This window comes from Bactrocera oleae, chromosome 3, assembly GCF_042242935.1.
Source record: "Bactrocera oleae isolate idBacOlea1 chromosome 3, idBacOlea1, whole genome shotgun sequence".
NCBI classification, from domain to species: Eukaryota; Metazoa; Arthropoda; class Insecta; order Diptera; family Tephritidae; genus Bactrocera; species Bactrocera oleae.
Genome location: NC_091537.1, coordinates 70346911 through 70360333, shown reverse-complemented (window position 1 = coordinate 70360333; position 13423 = coordinate 70346911). Strand labels below are relative to the sequence as shown.

At 38.8% G+C, this 13423-nt stretch overlaps 1 protein-coding gene across 1 annotated transcript in view; it reads left to right on the top strand.

Moving 5' to 3' along the window:
• The window catches only part of LOC106616474 (transmembrane protease serine 9), a 31517-nt gene extending 18437 nt beyond the window's left edge, over positions 1-13080 (top strand). The window contains exons 4-5 of the mRNA XM_070106535.1: positions 11762-12130; positions 12202-13080. Coding sequence (XP_069962636.1) covers positions 11762-12130; positions 12202-13080 — 1248 coding nt within the window. The remainder of the gene's footprint in view (positions 1-11761; positions 12131-12201) is intronic.
• Positions 13081-13423: the final 343 nt, after the last annotated feature.

The following is a 13423-nucleotide window of genomic DNA, read 5'->3' as shown; positions in this document are numbered from 1 at the left end:
AAAGCAGTGTCGACCGACCTGCCCTTGATATAGGCATGCTGCGCTCGTAACAGTTTACCCCTCGGTATTCTGCACCTGATGTACAGATCCATAAGTCTCTCCAGCGTTTTTAACAAAAACGAGGATAGGCTGATGGGTCTGAAATCTTTTGCACCGACATGAGAGCCTTTACCGGCCTTCGGAATGAACGCAACCTTAACCTGTCTCCAGGCCTTCGGGACATGGCCCAATCTAACACAGTTCGCGTAGATAGGGGCCAGCCAGCTGCATGACACCTTAACCGTTCGCTGTAGTTGCGTCGGTATGAAGCCATCAGGACCCGGGGACTTGAAGGGCTTAAAAGATTTCAGCGCCCAGGTAAGATGACGCTCATCCAGAAGGTCCAAGAAGGCTGTACAGCCTTCCTGAAGCTCCCCCAGTGGCACTTCTTCAGTAAGCCGATTTCGTGGAAAATGAGCATCTAGGAGTAACCTCAGCGACTCCATGCTACTCGTAGTCCACCCGCTATCTGCATTTCTTAGATACCCCACCGGAGTAGGATTTTTCGCAAGAATGCGTCTAAAACTTGAGGACTCGTGACAACCCTCTACACTGCGCAGAAGGCTTTCCACGAAGCCCTCTTGGCTTTCTTTAAGTCGGACTTGTAAATGGCCAATCCGGCCTTGTACAACGCCCAGTCGTCGCTAGACTTTTCTGAGTTTTCAGAGGACAGGAGCTTTCAAGAGCAGATCTGCTGACAGAGCTGAAAACCTCGACGAGCTCCTCAATCGCGTCCGCAGATAGGATCGAATCCCTGTCAGGCGCGGTTGGGAGAGCTGATCGAAGCTTCCTGCAATACAGGACCCAATTGGTATTCCTGAAGTTTCTGTAGGTTCTATGCTTCGGGCGCGAGGCGTCCAAGCTGAACCCAATATATTTATGATCAGAAAAGGAGTGGTCGTCTAGAACTCTCCATTTCGAGATCAAGGGAGCAATTTCCCTAGAGGCTAGCGTGACATCAAGGAATTCCGCCCTGCTAGCTGTCACAAAAGTAGGGCAGTTTCCCCTATTACAGATAAAAAGGTCTACATCACAAATAAAATCAAAAAGTGACTCACCTCTTGCGTTTGTGTCCGAGCTCCCCCAGACGGTGTGCCTTGAGTTGGCATCCGAGCCTATAATAACCGCGGCTCCTTTGCGTCTGGCCTCTGCCAGAGCCATCCTCAGCAAGTTCGGAGGTGGTTCCAACTCGTCGTCGTGCGGCATGTAGGCTGAGACAAGCCAAATTTCCCCAGCACTGTCCTCCAGCCTAGCGGTGACGACGTCCTCGTTGCTGAAATTAGGTAAAAGAAAAACGTTAAGTTCATTTCTGACCAACAGGCAGGCTCTGGTTCTACCTGTGCTGCTTGCCGCCAGGAGCTTATGGCTATTTGTCCTTAGTCCAGACATCCCATAGCTACTCAGCCACGGTTCCTGGATAAGGACAACGTCGGCTTCGTCCCTTCCTAGACGAAGCACTAGATCGGCGGAGGCTGCCTTTGAGTGCTGGAAGTTAATTTGGAGGATCTTCATCCTCCAAACTCCTCTCCAGCAGTGCGAGTTCCGCACCATCGTCCATATCGTCGACGCCAGCCTCCAACATAGGTGCGGGTCTGACCCGAGGCTTTTTGCCGAGGGAGGATTCCCCCTCCTGCGATCTTTGCCGCTTTATTGAGGTTTGGGGCCCGCTCGGCCCCACTTTACCGTCGCCCACGTCGCTCAGCACCTTTTTGGCCCACTCCAGTGTGCTAGCATGCTGGTCAGATTTCTGGTCAGCCTGCTTGTCACCGTAGCGCTCCAAAATCTTGGCAGCCAGTCGACGATCAGACTTCAGCTTTTTAGCTGCAGTCACTCGCTTCCCCACCGGGCCCTTAGCGCTCGCCGAGGACCCCGTGACCCCCATGAACTTAGCAGAGGTTCCTCTGCTAGTGCTGGCGATTCCGCCTCGCACTTCCGCCCTACCCCGGGTTGTCGTCGGCAGACTCCTGCCGACTTCCCCTACCTTACCGCCCCCCGTGACGGTAAGCCAGGCACCCCCTGGATTACCTTTCTCACCTTTAGCCGGGGACGATTTCGTTCCCTTCGGTGAAATTGTCCCCCCCAGGGAACCGTCCACTACAGCGGAGGTCGGTTTCGACCCGCTTCCTCCCTCGTCCTTAGTGTTTATGTTTGTGTTTGTCTGCATTTTGTTTTGTTGGGTCCCCACTCAGAGCCGCTATCCGTCTCCCGGAAAGGTAGTCGCCTTTTATGGTCCCAAGGTTGTCTCAGTTACGAGGCCAAGGCGAGGGTTGACGCACGCCCTTATGGGGCAATGCGTTCAGAGCCGACCAGCGCAAAGAAGGAGTCATCTCAACAAACACCTACCACACCAACTTAATGATGACGGGAGGGGAACGTACTCCGAGGCCTGCCATGGTTTTAACGGGACGGAGGCGACCTTGGCATTAGCCCATCAGCCATTTCTGCAGGGTATCACCCCTGCATACTCAGGTGACAGAATACCAAGACCACCAGCCCAGGGTTCAACCGAATCCATCTAATTGTCAAAGCTATGTCCAGGTCGAGCAAAGGTCAGATCAGGAGTTTCAAGGTCGTAAAGGCCGCAGGTCATTTGGCGTTACCCAGGATGCACCACGCGGAGGCGAACCCGCTCTATATCCCTCCAGCATTAGCTTAAAAAACACTGCAATAGTCAGGAAGTCTGAAACTGAAGTTGATAGAATTTTCCTGACAATAAACCCCTTCATCAACCTTCCACCCAAGCCTTGACCCATCCATAAAAAAGTTCACCGCCCCTCTACTCCAGCGACTTATATCCACCTACAACTCCCTCGTAGGTACGTGGATGGAGAAAAAGCCGCCAGCGTTTGGTTTAGTCTCTCCACCATTCAAAGACGCCATAGAACTTTATGGGCTTGACTATGGTGTCGTAAAGCCAAAAGCCTACTTTCGGTGAGAGACCCCACCTTTTACCAATGGCTCCTCTGCGGCTGTATAAGGAAATCAATGCTTTCCTTGCCCTCACCGGGGTATTAACTTCAAATTGAAACTTCCTATCTAGGACGAGCGCTAAATACTTCACTGTAACCGCAATTTGCAGGCGGATGCTTACCATCCGCGCCAGTGGTACCTTCGTGATCTTGTATCTTCTAGTAAATAAAACCATCTCAATTTTATTTGGGTTAATAGCGAGACCACTTGCGGTCAACTCGTACACGATAATCAAGAACTTGTGCCATATCGTCTGCATAGGCAATCACACTGTACCCACGATCCTCGAGTTATTCCAGCAGGTCGTTGACGACCAAGGTCCATAGTAGAGGAGAAAGAACTCCACCTTGTGGAATGCCCCTACTCACATTCCGGAAAAATGTTGTTGAAAGCTCCCTCAATATCTAGGAAGGTCCGAACAACGCTATCTTTAAACTTTATGGCTTCATCAAGCAATGGCTCGATAGAATTAGGGCAGTATCTACTGGCCTAACTTTACAATAAGTGTGTTGCGCTTCTGATAAATGGTCTAGTCTAGCAGCCTCTCCTGCGTAATCCTCCTGCAGTACTCCGAAAGGTGCCTCTCGGGATGTCTTGCTCGGAAAGTGAGCCTTAAGAAGCATCTTAAGTGTGTCTTCACTACTCAGGGCCCATTTTCCGATTTTATTCTTAAGATAACCCACGAGAATGGGGTTCTTTGCGAAGATATGCCTGAACCTAGAGGACTCATGACAGCCCTCTACTTTTTCGCTTTGTATTTTTGTATTGTATTTTCTTCTTCTTTTTCTTCGCGACGCCTCAGCCAAGGTCTTTCGCAACAATAAGGGAGGTGGCTCCATCTCATCATCATGTGACATATAAGCTGAGATTAGCCAGAATTCTCCGGCGTCGTACTCAAGATTTGTCGTCACCACATAAGCGTTGCTAAAACTCATTTCGGATCAACAAACAGCCTCTGGTTCTACCTGCATCGTTGATCGCCAGCAGCCCCCATATAACTAATATCAGGATTTTCAAACATATGATTTCAAACAGAGATCATCTTTTTCTGTTATCAATATGTAGTAATGTCAAAAATGTGTACATAAAATCGGGGCAACACTACCTCTATCTCCCAATTCCTAATATAAGATTTTCGAACTTCCGGTTGGCTTTATACCGTATATATCGGTCAATAGGTAAGATACTTAGCAAAATTAACTGAACGTATAGTATTGGATATACATTAGTTTAGTGTCGAAAATATGTGAAATTATAGTTATTATACTACATATAATGTTATTTTAACAAACCGCTGAAAATGATTGGAGTTGGTGCACACCTTGGTATAAAACTCATATCCCTAATAAGTATTTTGAATTTCGATCCTCTAGTGGACGTTTTCTTCATCAACTTAATATATAATATTAAATTTAGCCTCTTCGATTGTGTTTCTATCACGTATAAGTATCTCATTTGAAGTTGATTTTAATATAATATAACTTTCGCTGACGCGAAGTAAAATATAGTAATAAAACTAAGTGAGTTTATGACCTATAATATAGCTTAATAAAATACCAAATTTGATTGTAATCCATTTAGAATTTCATCCAGCATAGAATGTTGAATTCTGTCGCAACATCTATAAAATAAAGCTTTGCCAACACCTGAAGGTATTTAGCCGGTTTGGATTCTTGCAAGTTGCAAGGGGATAAAAGGTTTGGTTTCCGATTAGCCCTTCTTTTTTTGTGTTATTATATTTTCATATATTTTTCCAATAAGTAGTTTTATATAGGCTCTCAAAATTTTCATTCACTCTTATTATTTGCCTCATTTAAAATTCCCTTACTCAATATATATTCAGTGTATTATCAATCCTGATCAGTTGGACCTCAATAATCCAACCGTTGTACCTATGTAACCCCTTCTATTCTTGCCTTAGCTGTAATGTCTGCTTCGTAAAAACTTAATCGCTCATTTTCTATGTCAAGAATTTCCCGTTATAACACAAAAAGTACATAAATCATGAAATTAAACATCAGAAATCAGTTCAAAAATTATTCGTTTCTGTGAATTAAAGAATTAATTGAATTACAGTAAATGCGGCATTCCAGCTGAATTAATAATTTAGATCCGTTACAATTACTCTGCATAAGTCTACTAAATGGGTATCAACAATAAGCCTCAACAATTGAAAAAGTGATGCTTAAAAATAGGTTTGAAAACTGACTAAAAAAATATTACCAGCGTTACTGTACAGCCGTGGTTATAAGCAGGACATATTTATATACTTGTAATATAACACGTTATGGGATACAAAAAATAATGGACTGTGTTGGAACTGTCTTACGGTTGATTGCTTAACGAAGGCACCGGATGGAGTTCGCAGCATTACGGCACAAGACTTAGTTCAGATACAAGTTGGATAAATTCAGGCTTCTGATGGTTCTAGAGGCGTTAGAGCATATGTAGGTAGCTGCATAAAATATAATTATAAAATCAAAGAATCTGAAAACCACTGCACTAACTGTAACGAAGCGAATGCGATTTGTTTGAAATTGTAAAGGAACATCGGCATATCAAGCTACCCTCGTATTTGTAACCTCGAACTTGAATTGAAACAAGTTTCTGACAGAAATGTATGTATGTATGTAGATATTATGTGTGACTGCGATAGACTCGTCATTAGAACAGTTATCTACACTTAATTATATGCATCTACTCTCATTTGCATGCAATTAGTTACTGCAAATCCTGTTCAAGCGATATATATAGGTCTCGAGTGCAGAAAAAATGCCGGGAGTTTTGAGTTATAAAGATTTTTTTACTCCATTATTAATATGTGTTTCAATAATTTAATATTTATATATAATATCAAAATATAAATTTATAGATTTAAGCAAGAGTAGCCAATAACTACCGAATAGGTGCCATCATATCTAGTACATAAATGTATGTGTGTTTGTGTCTACGTACAAAGCTCATCTTCGCTATCGTCGGTTGGCTTCTCAACTAGAAGCCGGAGCGGGAATCACAGCTTTGTGTACAAACACCTACTTGTACATATGCATTCGTATGTGTGTATGTATGTGTGCTTGCGTGCTCATGACTGATTAAATTCATACGAAAATACAAGTTTCTGATTGATTTTCCTGTTTTGTAGCAAAGATTCTACCTATTTGCAATCAGTAAGTTTCTGTCTGTTGGCGCGTTCGTATCGGTTTTGGGCAAACGAAATAAATTTTATTTACTGGTAAAGGCAAAGTTATAGCATATTATTATTGTTATTGTCATAATCTTTGTTTGCTCTATAATTATACCCATACATTTTTTTTGCTGATATTTATTAAGAAATCGAGATTTATACGAATGCATATACAAAAATACATAGAGGGGAGATTGTGTAGACTAAGTGTGTGAGAAACAAGTTTATGATTTATATAGATAATATATGTATTTACACATATTTATGTAAAAGTAAATATATAAGCAAAAAGTTTATACATTTACTAACCGAAGTGTCTAAAAGTGTTTACGGGTGTTTTTTTTTAATGCTGTGATCAACGACAGCCAACAGTAATATGAAATTATTGCTGGAATATTACTGAAAATTAAACGGTTTTTTGTACGTAATTGTTCAACAAATTTGTTCCAAAATTTTACGATTTTTTTTTTAAATTCAATAAATTTTAATCTAATATTAATCGACTGCTACAGAATTTTTTAACTATTTAATTAAGGATGAACTTTCTACAAAATTTTAACGTTTTTTAATGGCGACAACTAGTTGTATAAATGTGCCACAGGCATTAATTTTCTCAACCAAGGTGGTACCGAGGACCTTTATAGATTCGAATTTAAAAATTTGACAAGGGGCGTTGCACTGCCCGCCGTTAATTGAAATTCTATATCTCAGGAACTTCATGATCAATTTCAACCAAATTTTCTATTATTCGTTGTGAAAATTTACGAAGTCGGATTAAAACCACGCCGACTTCCCATATAACAAGCTTTTAAATTTCATCTGATTCTTTCACTTTACAGTATCAGAATAGAACTTTACACAAATAGTGCTCTCAAGCCATTACATCTTACGCCTAAAAATTGTCGAAATCGGATTATAAAATTTCTGGGTCCTTAGACACTAAATATTTATATGTACCGCAGTGTATATGGCTAATTTTTTACCGTCAGTCAATCTGTGAGGTCTCGTATTGAAATTCGAGGAGAATATTTTTATGGTGACAAGATGCCTTTGTGCCAAAAAAATCTTAAAATCGGGTCAACACTTCTTATAGCCCCATATATTTTACATAAATGTTTTCGAACTTCCGGTTCGCATCTATCGGTTCCACTTGTATGTAAGAAATCTTAACGACTTAGCTCATCCTTACTTGTTTTTAATAGTAAAAAGTAAATATTGAATTCTTTACGGAGAGGATGAAGTGTATACTTTTTTAATCAGTTTTTGAAAAAAAAACGTTAATTAACGTTAAAACTCGGTATCGAGGATAATATACATTTTTGATACAAACTTAAATTTTATTAGGAATTCAGCCTTACCCGAATTCAGCACAACAAGGAAATGTATTTTCCAACACGCCGGGTTTGGAGACCAATTTTTGCCATAACTCTCCAAGTTTATATCTTTTCAAATATATATATGTACTTATGGGGTTCTCTTAGCTTGGAAATTACTGGAATGACTCGATGAAGGGACATCAAAACATAATCAGAGAACCAAAAGTCAAAAGAGAAAACACCAAAAAAATTTAATTGAATTGCTGCCCGAACAGTAGAATCGTTGCTAAAATCAAGCAATTGATTTCGCGTTTTCCTCAATAAAATTACTGATATAAGCAAAAATATTTTAAATACACGTTTTTGGTGGAATCATATAATATAGCAAAAACCTCTCCGACAATAAAATAGTCGATACCTATAATATTTACATATATATATTTATAAATTATCAACATAAGGAGCTGAGTCGATTAAGCCATGTGAGTCTATCCGTCTGTCTCCCTGTATATACGCGAACTAGTCTTTCAGTTTATGAAATATCGATCTGAAATTTGCACACGTCTTTGCTCCTAAAGGAGCTGCTCATTTTTTGAAACCGCCAATATCGGACCACTATAGCATATAGCTGTCATACAAACTGAACGATCGGAATCAAGTTCTTGTACGGAAAACTTTGGTATTTGACGAGATATCTTCGCAAAATTTGGCAGGGGTTATTATCTTAGGCTATAATGCAGTTTCCAAAGAAATTGTTCAGAACGGATACCTATCGCATACAGCTGCCATACAAACTAATCGATCAAAATCCAATTACTGTAAGAGATATTTTGTGTTTGTGAAACGTATTATAGCTTCGGTTAAACCAAGGTTAACGTTGTTTTTTTGTTTTAATATAACATTAATTTAATATTTATATACTCAAATTTGTGCATACACATGTATATACAAATGTACACTTATCTATCCAATAACGTCCAACTCTCTACTATTACGAAGTAACGTCATTTGTTACCTTCTCAAATACAAAACGATCTCAGCTAAACAATTTACAAATTAGTTGCACTGTAATGCACGGTGTACATACCATATAAAGGTATTGTGGAGCTATAAAAATTATTTATTATATTAAACCAAAAATCTTATGACCTGACTGTCGATGAAAAAACGATCTTACAGGCTTTAGCTGTCTCGAGATTACACTAATTACGTATTTTACAAATCACAAATACAGTACATATAATACTTATGTATGTATTTAGAATAATAATCTATATGCTCGTATATTGAGGTTGAGAGTATTTTTTCCCTACTTGTAAAAACAAAATTTCTGCAATAGAAATAACGGTATTATTTACATACAGACGAATATGATGGAAATAATAGGTTGTAAGTCAATTTTGAGGAGTCTGATAGTAATATTCACCTCTTAGAGTAGACATAAGTACTTATGTTATAAGCGATAATAAGCATATTGTTTTTAAACGCTCAAACCTGCTAATCAGTTTAGATTAATCTTAGGGTGTCTGCAGAGTGGACGCAATTTTCAATTCGAAACTATACGCGTACATTGCTGAGCAATAAGAGAAAACAGTTTTGAAGCGCTGAAATTACGAATATATTATATAAAAAAAAATTGCAGATAACGTCTTCAATCTTTATACAAATGGTGAAATTTGCCAAAATCACTTCGTTTAATATGTATGGATGCTTTCCATACCTTTTTTGTTTTATAGCACAGAGGTGGATGCAAAATATCCTTTATCTGATCTGTCTATATCTTCTCTTTTTACTTGCATGGCGCAAATAAATTTTCTAAATTTAAAAATAAAAGTACACTTGTGCGAGTATAATAGCAATGTACGAGCGGAAATCAGCGCTGAATCTCGCTTTCATTCCGCGATACCTAAAGACGGTCAGATCTGATCGAAATCAGCTTTACGCTCGGATCGGTTTTCATCGTTCACTCTGCAGGCACCCTTAAACATTTATATATTATGATATTGAATTGACCTAAATTAAATCAGAAATACATACATATATATGTATATATAGTATTATATGTAAGTATATGCCACAGACGTACAGATGCATAACGTATGCCAACGGTGCCAGTTGAGTAAGTTTGGAAAATTATAGAAACACCATCTAGTGTATTTTTGAGAAAGATAGAAACTTCTTACAACTATCTAAAGAGTTATAGGCATGATTGCGTTATAGAAGAAACGAGCTTGGACTCAACTTATACATTGCTGCACCCAATATTCGGCCTGTATTTCCGTCGTAAACGTCCTTGATAAAATAACAGGTTCGACAAAATATTTTCACAATTATTTACACTAGGGTCGCCTGTTGTCGCAATTCGACCAATAACAAATAAAATTTATTAATAGTGTTAATATTATTTACATTGTATTGAAGAATTTGAACAAAATGTGATTTTCGGAAAGGCATGATGAAATAGATGTATGTGTGTGCATCAACGACACTACACTTCCAAAAACAAAAATAATTAATTGAATTAATGACTGATAGATAAGCAATAAATATCGCCTACCAACGAACAAATTATGTTCGGAATTTGGAATAAAATGGTAATAAATTTAACTATCAAACAATGCACTTGAAATTTACCTAAAAGTTTCTAACTCACGAATATAAAATGAACGTTATCAATTCCATTTTCGTTAAAAGTTGCAACAAACCAACCGCATGCAAAGAAAACGGAAAAAAAGTCAATTACTTCCTATTTCCTTGTTGTTGTTGATATTGTTGATTCAACCAACTACATAAAATTGACCTTGGAAAAAAATTTTCAAAAAATTAACCATCACAAAATGCACTTGAATTTAATCTAAAAATTTCTAACTCACCAAAATAAAACAACTGATATCAAAGGTTATTTCCACCACAATCTGTTTTTGTTTTTCACAAACAATTGGAGTTAAAAATGTAATTGTAACAGAATTCAGTGTTGCAACACACAAACTTCAAATGCAATTAAACGTTTAAAAAAATCGCAACCACAAATCCAATCAGAACAGCGACGAAATGTAATTCTGTATACGACTGTGTTAAGTGTAACGCGCAAAGGAGAAATAACATCGACCAATGAAAACGCGCTTGTAGTTGTTGTAGTCACTAAATTTGCGCCAACGAATTTTTACCTGTGATCCCGTTAATGTACATGCAATAAAACATTGTGCACTTCTGCACGTCTTCTTTTTTCTAACGGTACAAATTTTATCCAACACAGTCAAAAAGTGATCACAAACTTTTTTTAGCGTAATTATATATGGTATATAGATTTTTTTTACAGTTGGAGTTCGTGCGATAGCCAATCATGTGTACTTCAAAATAAAATATGTTTCGTATGTTTCAGATTATTAAAAATCGAGAAATTGTGTCAACTACTTTTCAAAAGTACTACTTCCGGTTGGCTATATCTCCAACGGACGTTGACCAAACTGGTTCAACATTTTTTTTTAACTTCATATGATTTACCACAAATTTATAAAAGCCGATAATGTCAGATTAAAATTGTGCGAATAAGAATTTTTTCATCTAAACGTCATTTTTACATGGCTCGCCCCTTTAGATGTTTTAAAAGATATCTTGCACTTTCTTTAATCTTGGCAAGGTCATAAGAAATTTTCTCTTTAAAAATTAATGAAGATTTGTGAAAAGAGCAGAAGGTAAATTTTGCGTCGAAAATAAAAATGGACATGCAAAAGGTTTATAAAATTCAGCAAAATATTTCATTCATATTTTTTAGTAATTACTGAGTCTTCTAATAGTCAAGCACTATATCTTGTCGAGATATACAGAGTTACTTTGACAACGTTTCGATCACTCAAGGAGCGTCAGATCCCGAACCACCTAAGTAAGTTTAAGTTGAGGACATATTAGAACTTCCATTGAATCTTTGTATGAAAAACATTTAATATAGAACTATCTTGCTCGAAGCAAATGTTTCGAAAAAATACACAGCAAAATCTAATTTTTTTTTCGAGATCATACTTTACTTCTCATTGGAAAACACAACCCATAGTAATCGTGCTAGCAAATATGATATTATGTCGGGTTTCCAGGCTGGGTTAATTATAATTATATATAATATAAAATTATATGTTATAACGGTTCTTAATTAAGAAGATTCATTTCGATAGTTTCGAGTAATTTTCGATGAAATCGTCGACACTAAAAAATTGTCAACTTCTTTTCCTTTCTGACTAATACTTTCAGACATTAGTACAAAATGCCTTATAAATTGACGGTTCTAACCGTGTGCTTTCTAGTCCTCTGGATTAGCACAACTCACACGCAATCGGCACCAAATATTGATGATTTGTTAAATAAAATCTTCACAACAGAGCAAAGCCCCTTCCAGCCGCAACCCACAAAAACCACCGTTCTCCAACCAAAGCCTCAACCTAATCCAGCACAACCATCCGATCCAGGAAGCGGAAAATCTTGTGGCGTGAATAAAGAGTGCGTTGCGCGTTTCTTATGTGGTGAAAATGGCTCAGTTATAAGTGATGGCCAAACCCTAATCGATATCCGTTTCGATAGTGATGAAGTCTGTACTTATTTGGAAGTTTGCTGTAATACAGGCGATAGGGTATGAACTAATTGTTGACTATTTTTAATTTTTTTGAAAGATTTCTTCATGAACATTTGCCTCTATTTCAGTTAACGGAACCGAGTGTGCCTATCAAACCCGATGAGACTCACGAGGGTTGTGGTTATCGTAATCCAAGCGGTGTCGGCTTTAGAATTACTGGCGACAAAGAAGGCGAGTCACAGTTTGGTGAATTCCCTTGGATGGTCGCAATTTTGCGTGACGAGGTAATCGGTGGCGAGACCTTAAATGTTTACGAATGCGGTGGTGCCGTAATTGCGCCAAATGTCGTCTTGACCGCTACGCATTGTGTGCAAAATGTTCTGCCACACTTATTGGTAGCACGTGCAGGTGAGTGGGACACACAAACCAGACAGGAGGTGTTACCACATCAGGACGCGCGTGTCAGTGAGATCATTCGTCATGAGAACTACAACAAAGGCGCACTTTACAATGATGTAGCGCTGCTCATTTTAGCAACACCCTTTACTTGGGAGGGAAATGTACGGCCCATCTGCTTGCCTGAACCGGGTGCCAATTTCGACCATTCACGTTGCTATGCCACCGGTTGGGGCAAAGACAAGTTCGGTAAAGATGGCACATACCAGCTGATTTTAAAGAAGATCGATTTGCCTGCAGTGCCACATGATACCTGTCAAGCATATCTACGTAAAACACGTCTGGGTAAATTCTTCAATTTGGATAAAAGTTTCATGTGTGCCGGTGGCGAACGTGACAAGGATACTTGCAAAGGCGATGGTGGTTCACCGTTGGTATGCCCAGATCCAAATAATCCTAATCGCTACTATCAAGCTGGTATCGTGGCTTGGGGTATTGGTTGTGGTGAAGAAAATGTTCCAGGAGTCTACGCCAATGTGCCATACCTGCGCAATTGGATTAACGAGAAACTTGCCGCACGAGGCATAGATTTCAAATATTTTACACCTTAAAGATCTCAATTAACTTGACACATGGCACTAAATACTCTATAAAATTAAAACAATAATTTTCGAATGAAGTTGTATGATTATAATTGATATATGAGATTAAAAAATACACAAAAGAATTAGAGACAAAAATCGATCCCTTTAACTTTGGAGAGTTTTTAGCAAGACCTAAACGACTTGTTACTCAAGAGAGTTTGGGTTGGTTGAAAAGAGAGGCGCAAGACCGCCAGCCGCTCTATGATCTATTGTGTTCCCGTGTTCTAACCAAATTAAGTCTTATCCAGCAACCCTGTGGATCTGGTAAAAAAACAGATTTTTTTCCACCCCAGCATCCCAATGTCTGTTA